The 14,453-nt window shown below is 39.2% G+C and overlaps 2 protein-coding genes across 3 annotated transcripts in view; both read right to left on the bottom strand.

The window, feature by feature from the left end:
* LOC102209510 (interleukin-18 receptor accessory protein-like) overlaps positions 1-7,871 on the bottom strand; it is a 15,145-nt gene extending 7,274 nt beyond the window's left edge. For both annotated transcript variants that reach the window (XM_005724129.1, XM_005724130.1), the window contains exons 1-4: positions 7,642-7,871; positions 7,310-7,502; positions 5,531-5,681; positions 5,281-5,449 (exon numbers count right to left, since the gene is read on the bottom strand). In XM_005724129.1, the coding sequence (XP_005724186.1) occupies positions 5,281-5,449; positions 5,531-5,681; positions 7,310-7,502; positions 7,642-7,723 (595 nt within the window). In that variant the 5' untranslated portion in view covers positions 7,724-7,871. The remainder of the gene's footprint in view (positions 1-5,280; positions 5,450-5,530; positions 5,682-7,309; positions 7,503-7,641) is intronic.
* A 2,310-nt stretch (positions 7,872-10,181) lies between these two features.
* Positions 10,182-14,453, bottom strand: part of LOC102209221 (interleukin-18 receptor 1-like) — an 8,892-nt gene continuing 4,620 nt past the window's right edge. Inside the window, exons 4-11 of the mRNA XM_005724128.1 lie at positions 12,686-12,869; positions 12,426-12,570; positions 12,283-12,345; positions 12,063-12,186; positions 11,804-11,946; positions 11,486-11,629; positions 11,215-11,367; positions 10,182-11,116 (exon numbers count right to left, since the gene is read on the bottom strand). Coding sequence (XP_005724185.1) covers positions 10,758-11,116; positions 11,215-11,367; positions 11,486-11,629; positions 11,804-11,946; positions 12,063-12,186; positions 12,283-12,345; positions 12,426-12,570; positions 12,686-12,869 — 1,315 coding nt within the window. The 3' untranslated portion in view covers positions 10,182-10,757. The remainder of the gene's footprint in view (positions 11,117-11,214; positions 11,368-11,485; positions 11,630-11,803; positions 11,947-12,062; positions 12,187-12,282; positions 12,346-12,425; positions 12,571-12,685; positions 12,870-14,453) is intronic.

Here is a 14,453-nt window from a genome sequence, read left to right as displayed (position 1 = left end):
TTTTGCAAGACGACTGCAATAAATAACCTAACAAAACAAAACAAAACAGAAAGATGCAAGTTGTGTAACCAATGTGTTTTCTTCCACTGAGTTACATTATGTAAGGATTATAATAAAGCATTATATTAAAATTCCCTTTTTAATAACCTTTAAGAGTGGTGCTGCAGCTGACATGAAGCATGGTATTGGAGCTTTCAGAAAAAAAACCTGTTGTGAATAAAACAATTGGTGCAACTGGTTATGAGTTTAACTTCACAGTTTAGCAATTGAACTGGGAAGCTGGAAGGATGGAAACTGTGACATTAAACTGAGCAGGGCGATAAGATAAGCTCTGTGTGTGATGTCTGCTGTTTTGCAAGTGCACTATAAGAGATCAATGTGGACACTCAAGTGTGCAATAGCAAGAGTACAACAAGATAAGACAAGACACTGTTGGGAAACAACACGCATTCGCCATCAAAATAAAAGACGTGCACCAGATAAGAAGTTGCAACGCGCATTTGCCACTGTTTTTGTCTGCTAGAGTGGGATTTTCACGGGATATTCTGCACCATATCTCTGTGCGTTCATCTTTTGTTTGAAGCCAGCTCACCTCCTGCAACCACTTTTCCGAGAATACGTGCTTCTTTTGTGGTTCGGACTCCTTCTTACATTTATTTGGAGGTGGAGGAACACCAAAGTAATTGCTTAAAGGAGCTTGCTTCTTCGACATCTTTAAGAATTCTAAACAAATGTCTGTCCTCCTCCAGAAAATCTTATGTACGCAAACGCGCGTTGCAACTTCTTATCTGGTGTGCGTCTTGTATTTTGACAGCGAATGCGCACCTGTGGACCACTTATGTGCACCACTGTTAATAGCTATGGATCATATAGCAATAGCAGGAATGGAATAGTGCAGTTGCTGAATGTTAATAGCTAGACTATGTATAGAGCATTAACCAGATAAAACATCTGGCAGCTATTGATGCTGTGCCAATCAGTGTTTCAGTGCAGAAATGTTTTAGTGAATAAATGAAAGCTTAAAGATGCTGGTGTTGAGGCTCATGATTTTAAGCGGAAGAATTATGGGCGAAAATGAATGTTGTGATTGGTAGCTGCACTGAGATGCGCAGAAAGGACGAGAAGTCTGTGCAACTGTGTATGTATGAATTGGACTATGTAATTTTAAATGCCCAGCAGTTAGGTGAAGATTAACAACCCTAGAGTTACAGTTAGGTCAATACCACACAACTTTTTGTAGTTTTGCTTGTTTTTTTGCCTGCTGTTCACTATTACAGTGGATTTTCAAATCAAAACAGCCAAAATGCTATAATTTAAGGACTGCTTTAATTTAAGGACTTTGACAAATGTGTTACACAAACTGTTTCGGAATTACAGCCATTGTTATACATATTCCCATACTGTTTTTTCTCATATTTGGATGCTGTTCACTGGAACTTTTAGTGTGCAGTCCAAAGAGGTGCAAATGAAGGAGGCCATCATGTTGAGTCTTAATCATGTGCCAAAAACCAGTATGGTAGATTGTAAAAAAAAAAAAAAAAAAAGAATGCACTGGCCAGTTCAGCAACACCAAAACATCCTAAAGACCATTGAAGACAACTAAAGTTCTTGATTGCAGAAGTTTTAACTTGGTTAAGACAAACAAACACAAAATTAAAAAAAACTTTCGCAACATCCAGCTAAATTAAGAACTTTGTCAAGAAGGTAGGCATATCACTGACATCTACATTCAAGAAATTGCCTCATGAATGTGCGTACAAAGAGATTACAAAAAGTCGCAATCCACCGATTGCATTTAAGAACAGGAAGGCCAAATTAGACAGGCAGAAAACTTCATGATCCAAAGCATACTGCATTATGTGTCAGAAAAGGTGGTGCAAATGGTTACGGGCATGTATGGCTGTGAGTAGAAAAGGTAATTAGTGTTTACTGATCATGTGACTGCTCGTAGAAGTAGCAGGATGAAGTGTACAGGGCTATACTCTTTCTCTGTACTCTGCTCAGGTTAAGCCAAATGATACAAAACTGATTAAACTCCACATTACAGTGCAAATGGATAATGATGGAAAGCATAGTGCAAAAACAGAGATGGGATACTATTTAAGTCAGTCAGCTGATCTGTAATCCCAACAGAGCATGCTTTGTAGTAACTGAAGACAGAGACCCCAAACGAGCAGCACCCAAATATTATTATATTCATATTTACAAGCATCCTGTTTGTTGCGAAGAGCTCATGATTTTAAGTGGACGTAATCTTGGGCGGAAGTGATTGGACTAAGTGCAGAAAGTGTATGTATGAATTGGACTATCAACAGTCTTTGTGGATATGCACATTCTACAAACTGCCTGTGAGAAGCTGGAGACATTTCTCCTAAAAAACACAGTGCAGCTGCTCATATTTGCATTAGCTTTAAGTTAGCATCACAGCACACACGGGTGTCAGCTCATTAGCTGAGTGGCTAAATATGTAGAAACTGTGAATATTCATCAGTTATTTAAGAGATGCCAAGACAACCTAGAGTGCATGTGATACTAATACGGAGCCCGCACCATCTTTGGATGTCTGCCGATCACTCTTCATTCCTTGAACTGACTCAGAGACTAGAAGCTAGAGGTGCAGAGACTTTTACTGCCAGATATCTTCCAACAGCGAGTTCTTTTCCTCATCATGCTCTTCCAAGAGCATAAAGACTGCAAGTTCGGCATTATAGGGTACAATATTTTATGTATTTTTTCGTCTTTGAGTGAAGGGACCATCACGTTTTGGGCCACACTGCTCCCAAGCATCACTTCAGGCCTGCAACAAGTTTTCATTTCTGTTGGTGTTATTTTATTTTAACATATGCTGGCTTGAGTGTGTGCTCAGAGAGAGTGTGGACCCCCCTTTGTGTTACTGAAGTTGAATTTGGGTTATCCAAATGACCATGCCAAACATAATGAGACATTTTAAAGTAATTGTAACCCGGCATTTTACACAATTCTCTGTTTTAGTTTTCAAGATAATTTAATTCAACTCAATTGTTTCTGAAACTGGTCCGAGTCATTTTATTTCCTTAGTTACTAAGGTTGGGGCATTTGATGACTAAGTGTTACATTAGCGATTTGTAAGTGTACTAAATTTGTTACTTTTACAATACCTGCATGTGATAGTTTTAAATAGGTATCCTAGTATTTTAAAGTTCATCTAACAACACTCAAGACACTAAGTAATATTTGACATACTCTTATTGGATTAAAGTTGTTTGGTTTAAAGAACCCAAGGTGCTTACCTGGCACGGTAAGTACGGGTGGGCTACACAATGATTGCAAAGGATTTTCTTCCATATTTTTTAAAATCATCATTGTATTTAAAATTCTGTTTGGGTGCCCAGTTAGTTTCGATCCTCTTTAAATAGGGGGTTATTTATTTTAAAAAAATGCTGTAATTTACAGCTAATCTAAAAATATTGATTATTAAGCCCCTTGAATTAAAGCTGAAGGTCTGTATTTCAGTTTCATCTTGATTGATTTTAAAATCCACTGTGGTAGCACAAAGAAAAATGACACAAATTTGTCATCATCCCCAAAAATTATGGTCCTAACTGTATGCTACTGTGTTTGCTCAAAATTGGTGGTACTTACAGGGAGTGCAGAATTATTAGGCAAGTTGTATTTTTGAGGAATAATTTTATTATTGAGCAACAACCATGTTCTCAATGAACCCAAAAAACTCATTAATATCAAAGCTGAATGTTTTTGGAAGTAGTTTTTAGTTTGTTTTTAGTTTTAGCTATTTTAGGGGGATATCTGTGTGTGCAGGTGACTATTACTGTGCATAATTATTAGGCAACTGAACAAAAAACAAATATATACCCATTTCAATTATATATTTTTACCAGTGAAACCAATATAACATCTCCACATTCACAAATATACATTTCTGACATTCAAAAACAAAACAAAAACAAATCAGCGACCAATATAGCCACCTTTCTTTGCAAGGACACTCAAAAGCCTGACATCCATGGATTCTGTCAGTGTTTTGATCTGTTCACCATCAACATTGCGTGCAGCAGCAACCACAGCCTCCCAGACACTGTTCAGAGAGGTGTACTGTTTTCCCTCCTTGTAAATCTCACATTTGATGATGGACCACAGGTTCTCAATGGGGTTCAGATCAGGTGAACAAGGAGGCCATGTCATTAGTTTTTCTTCTTTTATACCCTTTCTTGCCAGCCACGCTGTGGAGTACTTGGACGCGTGTGATGGAGCATTGTCCTGCATGAAAATCATGTTTTTCTTGAAGGATGCAGACTTCTTCCTGTACCACTGCTTGAAGAAGGTGTCTTCCAGAAACTGGCAGTAGGACTGGGAGTTGAGCTTGACTCCATCCTCAACCCGAAAAGGCCCCACAAGCTCATCTTTGATGATACCAGCCCAAACCAGTACTCCACCTCCACCTTGCTGGCGTCTGAGTCGGACTGGAGCTCTATGCCCTTTACCAATCCAGCCACGGGCCCATCCATCTGGCCCATCAAGACTCACTCTCATTTCATCAGTCCATAAAACCTTAGAAAAACCAGTCTTGAGATATTTCTTGGCCCAGTCTTGACGTTTCAGCTTGTGTGTCTTGATCAGTGGTGGTCGTCTTTCAGCCTTTCTTACCTTGGCCATGTCTCTGAGTATTGCACACCTTGTGCTTTTGGGCACTCCAGTGATGTTGCAGCTCTGAAATATGGCCAAGCTGGTGGCAAGTGGCATCTTGGCAGCTGCACGCTTGACTTTTCTCAGTTCATGGGCAGTTATTTGGCGCCTTGGTTTTTCCACACGCTTCTTGCGACCCTGTTGACTATTTTGAATGAAATGCTTGATTGTTCGATGATCACGCTTCAGAAGCTTTGCAATTTTGAGACTGCTGCATCCCTCTGCAAGATATCTCACTGTTTTTGACTTTTCTGAGCCTGTCAAGTCCTTCTTTTGACCCATTTTGCCAAAGGAAAGGACATTGCCAAATAATTATGCACACCTGATATAGGGTGTTGATGTCATTAGACCACACCCCTTCTCATTACAGAGTTGCACATCACCTAATATGCTTAATTGGTAGTAGGCTTTCGAGCCTATACAGCTTGGAGTAAGACAACATGCATGAAGAGGATGATGTGGACAAAATATTCATTTGCCTAATAATTCTGCACTCCCTGTATATATATCATGAACTTTTAACCATAGTGATAATATCTTGATCATATAAGAAAACAAAAATACACATACATATGAGAACATGAAGACAGCACTTACGTATAACTATGACCTCAACCCCCGTCCTCAAAGTCCATGTCACTCCTCCCTCAATTATTTGTGTGTGACAGAAAAATACTCCATCATCCTTTTCATGGACTGGTTCGAGATATAACACCTCTCTGACTTCCCGGGACGGCCTGTGTTGGTCTGAAACCTTCTTTTTATTCTGTAAGAAAGCACACTTGTTTTGCTGTGATTTCAATGTTTAGATTGTGAAGTGGTTACTACTATCTTGTATGGAACTCACCTTGTACCAAGTGACATTTGTGTTGTTACTACAGCCGAAGCCTGGGCAGGAGATTTGACCACCAGCACACACAACCAGGATTTTAATGCTTTCATTACGCCAAAGGCATCTCATTTTCTCCACTTGCAGACGGAAGAACAGCTTGTTGCCACTGGATAGCAGCGACACGAACATGTAACAGAAATTTGTGAAGCAGCAAGTCATTTACACTCATTGAAAACAATTTATTTTGCATTTGAAGATAGATTTAAAAAAAGGTTTTAAACAAGTTTTGATTAAATTACTGCACTCAATGAACTGGGCCGCATTCAGATTTGTGAAAGGTACTATAAATGTGAAGTTTCATTGACTAATGATAACATTTAAACATCTCAGAGGTGTGATTCACACTTTGACACTCTTAAAGTGAAAACAGGTTTCGCATTCTCATGTGTATATCTGTTAGTGGCTGAGAAGAGGTGTCTTGCTGAAACACCTACGGTGAAAATGATGAGGGTGAAACCCACAGACATCTTTCTATGCTAATAAACTTCAATCTGACATAAGATGACCACTGACAGGAAAAGTGAATAACACTGATTATCACTTCATCTGTTAGTGGGTGGGATATGTTAGGGAGCAACAGTTTGTCCTCAAAATTGATGTTAAAAGCAGGAAAAATGGTCAAGAGTAAGGATTTGAGTGAGTCTGGCAAGAGCCAAAGTGTGATGGCTAGACGACTGGGTTAGAGCATCTCCCAACCTGCAGCTCGTGTGGAATCACTGGTAAAACCAGCGACAGGGTCCTGGTCGGAAGAAGTCGAGTCAACAGAGGCAGTGTGATGCATTTGGATATGTTTTGCTGGGAAACATTGGATCCTGTCATCCATGTGGATGTTATTTTGACACGTACCACCCAACTAAGCAGTGTTGCAGACCATGTACACCCATCTGGGGTGGCTGTAGCTCAGGTGGCAGAGCAGGTCAGCCACTAATCAGAAGGTCGGTGGTTCGATCCCAGGCTGCATCCTGGCTGCATGCCAAGTATCCTTGGGCAAGATACTAACCCCGTGTTTGCCTACTGGTGGTGGTCAGAGGGCCCGGTGGCGCCTGTGTCCGGCAGCCTCGCCTCTGTCAGCGCGCCCCAGGGCAGCTGTGGCTACAATGTAGCTTGTTATCGCCAGTGTGTGAATGTGTGTGTGAATGACTGAATGTAGTGTAAAGCGCTTTGGGGTCCTTAGGGACTAGAAAAGCGCTATACAAATGCAGGCCATTTACCATCTGTGGGATGTGCTTGAAAAAAACAGTCCAATCATTGTAGGCCTTACCTCATAACTTACAGGACTTATATAAAGACTGTGACTAAAAAGAGAATGACAAGACAAGATCCATTAATTAAGTTTTGCAGAAAGGTGGGATGATTTGCAGTGTGATCCACTCAGAGGGAGTCATAGTTTAGATTTCTAAATTATGACTTAAAATAAAGACAGAGTTAGTAAAATAAACCAAATGTCAGACAACACTGCCAGATACCACAACCCACCTTCAGGGGTTTAGAGGAATCCATGCCCTGGTGGGTCAGGGAAGGGATTCCTTGATTAAACAGTGATTTTTAGTAACATTTGGCATTTTGTGCTATTTTTATCTGAGTCCTCGTTAGGGTCTCTATGGGCAAGAGAAACAATTACAGCAGCAAAAAACAAAAAACCGTTCCGGGGTGCAGTGTCTTTAAACATACCTAAAATAGGAACAATATATCACTGTATACAACATATCAGTACTTGAACTTAGCATTATTTACTTTGTGAAACATGAATAATTTCCAGAATGCTTAGCTTCAGCTATAAACAGCTTTCCACAGTCTAGGAATTGCTCTTCATTTCCTCCTCCTTCAGCACTGGAACTTGTACTCTTCATATCCACCATCTTTGAACAGTTACAGTATGGCATCGTAAAGTTTTGTCCCTCCGCAGCTTTGTAGTGCTTCTGAAGATCTGGACACACAGATGAGTCGTGTTGTTGTCATATTTCAATCTAAAATAGTCACTCTTCACACTTCCTCTAAAAAAAATACAGCATTTTAAAACACTTCTGCTGTAATGTATGATTTACAATTTGTATTATGATAAATACCTGATTTGTTTGTTTGATGATTTGCTTCACAGTATCCCTTCAAGGAAAGGTGTAGAAAAAACAGGAAATATGCAGTTTCCATGCTGCGTCTTCGAATCTGAGAAAGCCGGTTGTTGGTGTCAGGCGTCGCAGTGATGGAGTTCTTAGTATTTCCTACTTTTCATGTTCTTTCTTCTTCTTTGGTGGAAAATCTTGCGGTTGAAGCAATTCACAGGACATATGTTGCAGCATGTGGTGTCATACAATTTCCTGTTTAGTTACACCCGAACATCATTTCACTGGAACTCACTCTAATATTTGAGTTCCTGCTACTTCTTAGCCACTTCCTGTGTGAACAGCAGAACAACATTTGTCTGTAGGCTTATATTTTACTTGTGTTTTAAGGGAAACCCTGTTTGACAGAGGTAGGGGACCCTTTCAGGATTTAGTGCAAAAAATAAATAAATACATAAATAAAGCAAACCCCAAACACAATTTTATATATATAATTACCACTGTATGATCTTTTAGAACAGATGTGTTAAGAACTACACATCATCTGTTGAAAACGGCAAAATGGTGTGATCCAGTCTCATTGTTGTTGCGCTGCTACATGCACATACAAGTTTATGATGGTATCTGCTGTGTGGTGGCATGCATATTTATTGGGCATCATAGTGGAGATATATGTGTCAGGGATAAGGATAACCTTGAAGCTTTAGGGAAAACCTAGATGACAAGAATCACATCCAAAAGGACTTTTCTGCTATGTGTGCATGGATTCTTGAAAGCGCTGGAAACCGTTCGCTGCTAAAAGGCAAGCCGCAGCCAATATCTACTTGCCACAGAGATTTAGGTAAGATCTGTGGTTAAAACGGGAATTCTTTTTTTTCATATTTCTACCTGAAATACACATTCAAGAAATTTGACTGTAAATTTGACTGTTACTGTGAACCTTGTACAAACTTCGAAACTAAGATTATCCTTGCATTATGTGCGACAACAACTGTAGTAATTATTTCCTCCAAACCATCAATGTGTCTTTTAAACCCCAATCCTACAAAACTGCTCAAAGACGTCTTACCATTAATTAAAGCTTCAATCTTAAATATGATCAGCCATTCTCTATTCTGTACCACAGGTCTTCAGGCTGACAGTAGTTAAACCATTACTTTATTTGAGCACTTAAAGCACTTTATATAACTTGCGTCATTCACCCATTCATGCAAACACTTTTTTCTACGTAAGTGCTTTCTATCTAACATTCACACACATTCATACTCCAATGGATGCATCAAAGAGCAACTTGGGGCTAGTATCTTGGCCAAGGATATTTGGCATGCAGGAATCAAACCACCAACCTTTTGATCAGTAGATGACCTGCTGAGCTACAACCACCCCACAAAGACCTCAATCACCTTTAATTTCTTGCTTTTAAATTCAGACAAAACTGAAGTTATTGTACCCAGCCCTAAAAACATGTTATCTAACTAGATGCTTATTGTGGATAGTATTTACCCTAATCTCCACATGCCACGTTCTCAGTAAGAAAATTTAAAATGGTCTAATTCATGGACACTGGCTGTATTCAGAGTATTTTATGACCACCTTTGTAGACCTCAACCTGACAATAAGATTGTGTTATTAAAAGAAACAGGGGAGCAGTAGAGGTTTTTGTGTGTTTTTATTCAGTCCTTTAATTGGAATTTTGTGCTGTCAGCGTTAATCTCGTTAATGCCATAACCACATTAACACGGCAAATCTCCGTTAGTGAGTTAGCGCGGATCGCCTCGTGGGTGGGGCTGCAGGTTAGTGTGGTTAGCTCGTTAACGCATTAGTGCCATGCAGCCCCACCCACGGGATGAGCCGTGCTAACTCGCTAACGGAAAATTGCTGCATTAATGCAGTTATGGCGTTAACCTCATTTTAACAGGATTAACGCTGACAGCACTATTGGAATTATACTGACTATACATACATTGTTATGTGACGGCTGTGTGCAGGCAGGAGAAGGACCCAAACTGCAGACTACGGAGACAGAAAGTAACTCAAAACAGCTTTAATGCTGAACTCAAAAAGGTAACAAAAACTAAGAATACAAAATACACCGACACAGCAAGATGACGGTAGATCACAACAATGACAAACTGAAACACAGGGCTTAAATACATAGAGGGAGCAATCAGGGAATGGGTAACAGGAGGGAAACACAGCTGGGGCAAATCAGAACTGACGAGACAAGGAAGCGTAAACTGAACTCACTGAGATAAGACAGAGACCTTCAAAGTAAAACAGGAAACACATAACACAGACTGAACAAAGACACAGACTCACATGCAGGCACTACAACAGAGGGAACAGAGACGTGGGACCACGGCAGACACAGACACTGACTGGACACGGGGATATAGCGGACAGGGGAGACAGCAACTAAGGGTTACACAGGGACAAACCATAAGACATAACTCTAACAAAAACCCAAAGACTAGAAATTATAAATAATATAATAAACTCAAAAACCGTGGGTCAACGACCCAGGCATCCTAACATACATAAGGTAGGATAAAAATACATTTATTTTAATTTTATTAATATATAAGATGAAATGTGCTTTGAACATATTTGGCCAAAAGGCACGGCTTTTCAGTAAGTGCAAGCAGTATGTACAAGCGAGGAAGATAAAAACTGGACAAAGAGTAGGATGATATGGCATTGGTAATAATAAATGAGAAAAGTTCAAGTATGGTATGATGAAAACTAGGAGTTACATTCACTGAAACATTATGAAAACAGTACTTGGACTGAACTCATCAGGAGGAACAGCCTAAAGGCTGATTTAAAGATGCCTAATAACACAACAAGATGAAGCAATTTTACACATAAACTTCATACATTTAAATTCTCTGTAGCTTACTAAAACAGTTGCTGGTATTGTCATACTGTACAGAAGAAATGTTTGCAAAAACAGGAATAAAATTGATTAAATAGAATAAAATAACAATGCCGAATTAAAAAAAACCCCCATAAATATTAATTTGTCTTAAACTCAAAATATAAGCTCTTGGTGACGTGTGTAAACTTACTCATATGTTAAGACCAGATAGAAGTTATTAATTCTGACTTGGCTAAACATTTTATCATGAAGTAATATCCTGGATTGTGTGTGGTAAAAGCTTTACTGTTGGCGCCTGCTGTGGTGCAGGAAGGTAATATCGTAGCTGCTTCCAGAAGGAGGAGGAAGTCGGCATGGAGCTTATGCCCTTCCAGGTGACGCAGTTCCCAGCCTTACTAAGAAGCTGTAAAGCCTCTGGAAAGGAATCCGATTTTGAAGCCATTGATGTCTCAGTGGTGATGAAAACCAAGCGAGTCTGCCGCTCCACTAGGGCTTCGTGGATCGCACTCAGCAGGCCAGATTCTGGATCAGGGTCTGGAGAGACGGGAACCAAAACTACCGCCCGGCTCTGCTCTACGCAGTCTAGCACAGCGTCTGCGATTGCTGCAAACAACCAGATTTCAGAATGCAAATCAATTCATGAATTTCTATCTTTATTTATGTAAGTAAATGTTCTGCAGAGGATCCTTCTCAATCCATACCTTTCCCTGGTAAGACGTCACGATCATAAAGACAGAGACTGTAACCAAATTTATCTTCCAAAACACTCTCCAGCCATCTTTTGTCGCTAGGATTTAATCCTCCAGCCGTGTCGCATTTGTAACACATTAAAAAGGCATCATAGCATTTTCCATCTGAGCAAAGGACAATAAACTCCGTCACTGTTGTTGCTTTGTCTGCAGCCCACACAAAAAGCACAAATGCTTAAACATGTGTTGTCAGGTAAAAAGAAACAAAAAGCATTTCTCTCACCTGAAATGCCGCCAGACCACTTAAGAGTGTCTCTTAGGAAAAGAGTGATGTCAATCTTAAACTTCACATAGATAACTACAGTCACAAATGTCACCACAACAATGATGACAAAGCAGACACCAAGAGACGTGTACGAACGGGAAGCTGCAGGGAAATAATGGGGAGGTTAAAATGATCAAATATCAGCTACTTAACTCTTATTTAATTGTAATAACGTGAAAGATGCCTTTTCAATCTGTCCTAATCATGCTTATATATAATATAACTTATATTTTAAATTGTTTAAAAAAAAATACTCAAATGTTCAGCTGGCCATACGTTTTTGTTTTAGAGTGATAGTGACAAAGCTTGTTTGGTAATGAGATTGCAGTTTACAGGTATAATTTTTTGACAGATCGTCCTCTGACACTTTTCTGAAGATTAGAGATGTTCTCATTCTGATTTCCTCTGTGCTGATGACCCTGAGAAGAGAAGGAAATGACTGAGGCAGATCTAAAAACAGAATTCATATCTGAGCTGATGTGACTACATATAACATCAGTGTGACCCACAGAGGACCTGTGTGTGAAATATTTACCGTGTATCATTATAGAAAACTGGTAGACTAGTGTCTGTATCCACAAATGAACTTTCACTTAACCAAAACAATTCATCAGTCTCTGACATCATAACTGCTTTACAATCAATCACCACTGTTGAACCTAGAAAAAGCAGAGTTTACACAGGTTGTTATAAATGATTAACATTTAAGCTTTAGCCAAGAGTGTGAAGGTGTATGAATATAGACAATAACTCACCTAAATCTACCTCAAATACCTGCTTGTTCTCTGGTGAAATTATCACTGCTTTCTTAGTTATTTCTGTGGAAATAAAAAAACCTTTTGAAAAGCACGTATTAAAATCATTAAAAATAAATATCTGCAAAATGTGTTTTTCTTACTGCTTGGTTGGACATCAAGTTTCACCGTAGAGGTCATGTTATATATTTGACCATCATACAGGTAAGACCGGGTGCAGGTATAGTTGCCACTGTCCTCTTTTTTCACACTTGGGAAGTAACCGTCTTTTGGTGATGACCCGCCCTCCTACAACATATAAGCTCGATTTTTAAGTAGTCAGCTGTCAAATTTGGAAAAAACATTAAAACCCTGTAACAGTATTTTACAGTTTGATCTCATTCACATAATCTGCTCTGTTTACCTTGTGCCATGTGATGCTGCTTCTGGTGATATTCAGGGTGTTAAAGGGATTTTTTTTTTCAGGGCAAACCAACTTGCAGTCCTCCTCTGTGTAACATTCTTTAGAGATCTGGTTCATTTGCTCAGAGTCTCTGGACTGAGCTGTGTTTACTTTGAGGCTTATCCAGGACTGTTTGCTGGAATTCCTACCAAGGAAAGAAAACAGTAACATGAAGTTTTAACTTTCATTCTGAGCAACAAGCAAAACAAACAAACAAACAAAAAACAATTAATTTGAAAGTAAGAAAAGATTTAAAGGATAATTTTTAAAATGATGTTCATCTACTAAGTGTGGTATTTGTCCATCAGGATTTATTATTAGCTGAGAAAGTTTTGTGCTGCAAACAGTGAAATTAAACTAACATATCTGGCATTCTGTATAAAAATCCCTCTCAGCTTCGCCTTCAGTAATCCATTCCTTTAACGCTGGATTACTGAGAGGCTCTTCTCTGACCCACAGAAACCCGATGACCTGTGATACACTCGTCGTGACTTTATGTATCTTTGTCTTATTTTATTTTATTTTATTTTACCTTATTTATTTTACTCACAACAAAACTCAGAAAACACAACCAATATTTTGAGTGAGAGCTACCATTTCAGGAAAATTGAATTTGATGACATGTCTCAACAAAATTGAGAGAGCCGATAAAAGGTTGAAAATGAATTGTTTCTAGTGTTACATCTGCAATTTTCAGAAGAATGTCCCTCCTAAAATTGCAGAGACGTATCATCGTCTACATAATATCATCAAACATTTCTAAGAATGTGAAGGAATCTCTGTGTGCCAGGGACAAGGACGAAAATCAAGATTGAAAATGAATTAACCATGGAACCGACTACATGGGCTCCACTAATGCAGGTTAAAGCAACATCGTGCAAAGAAGAACATAATCGAGAGCCGCCACAATCTTCTTTCACTCAAAGCTCTTTTTCAATGCACTGAGACAAAGTGAAAAACTGTTCTTTGGTCAGATGAAACAAAAGTTGAAAGTCTTTTTGGCAGAATATGATTGCAACATCCTACCACCATTTCAGTTTTAACAAATGAATAAATGTTTTCTATGTTCTACTTTGAATAAAATATAGCTTTATCCCAGCTTTTTTGGAAATCCGGTTGTGCATTTTTCTGAGCTTTCTGAATTGGATCGTCACAGCTCTGGGGAAGAAGTTGTCTCTCAATCTGGTGGTGCATTTTATTATGCTGGTGTAGCTGCAGGACGAAAGACTGGTGCTGCTCCTCCAGGGGAGATGTACAGTCTCTTTGCTGCTGGATGAGTCAAAGCATGCAAAGAGACTGTTCAAGGTGTCGGGGAGAGCTGGATGATGACTGGCCTGTTGGTTACTGTGTTTACAGTCTGTTATGCTCCTGATGCATCTGCACATATATTGTGGGTTGCTATTTTTTTAAGATCTCTTCAATACGCTGTTTGTACCATAACTTTGCTTGCTGGATTTGTTTTTTTCAGTTCCTTCCCATCCCTGTTATAAGCCAGCCTGTTACCTGACCTGTAGGTAGCATCTCGAGCTTTGCAGATCAGAGGTTTTTAGGTTGGGATCAGCTGCACAGAGATTTGGTCTGACCTGCCTAAGTGTGGAACTGCCACTGCCTTGTATGCACCTGAGATGTTACAGTAAACCTGGAATACTATTGTCTCTTGTTGGGAACTCTGTATATTTTTATATATTTTATTTATTGTTGACTCTATTTAATTTGTAAAATATTTGTA

Source organism: Pundamilia nyererei, unplaced genomic scaffold, assembly GCF_000239375.1.
Source record: "Pundamilia nyererei isolate P.nyererei 1_Seehausen unplaced genomic scaffold, PunNye1.0 scaffold00011, whole genome shotgun sequence".
NCBI classification, from domain to species: Eukaryota; Metazoa; Chordata; class Actinopteri; order Cichliformes; family Cichlidae; genus Pundamilia; species Pundamilia nyererei.
Note: the sequence above shows the minus strand (reverse complement) of the source record. Positions and strands in the feature narration are given on the sequence as shown.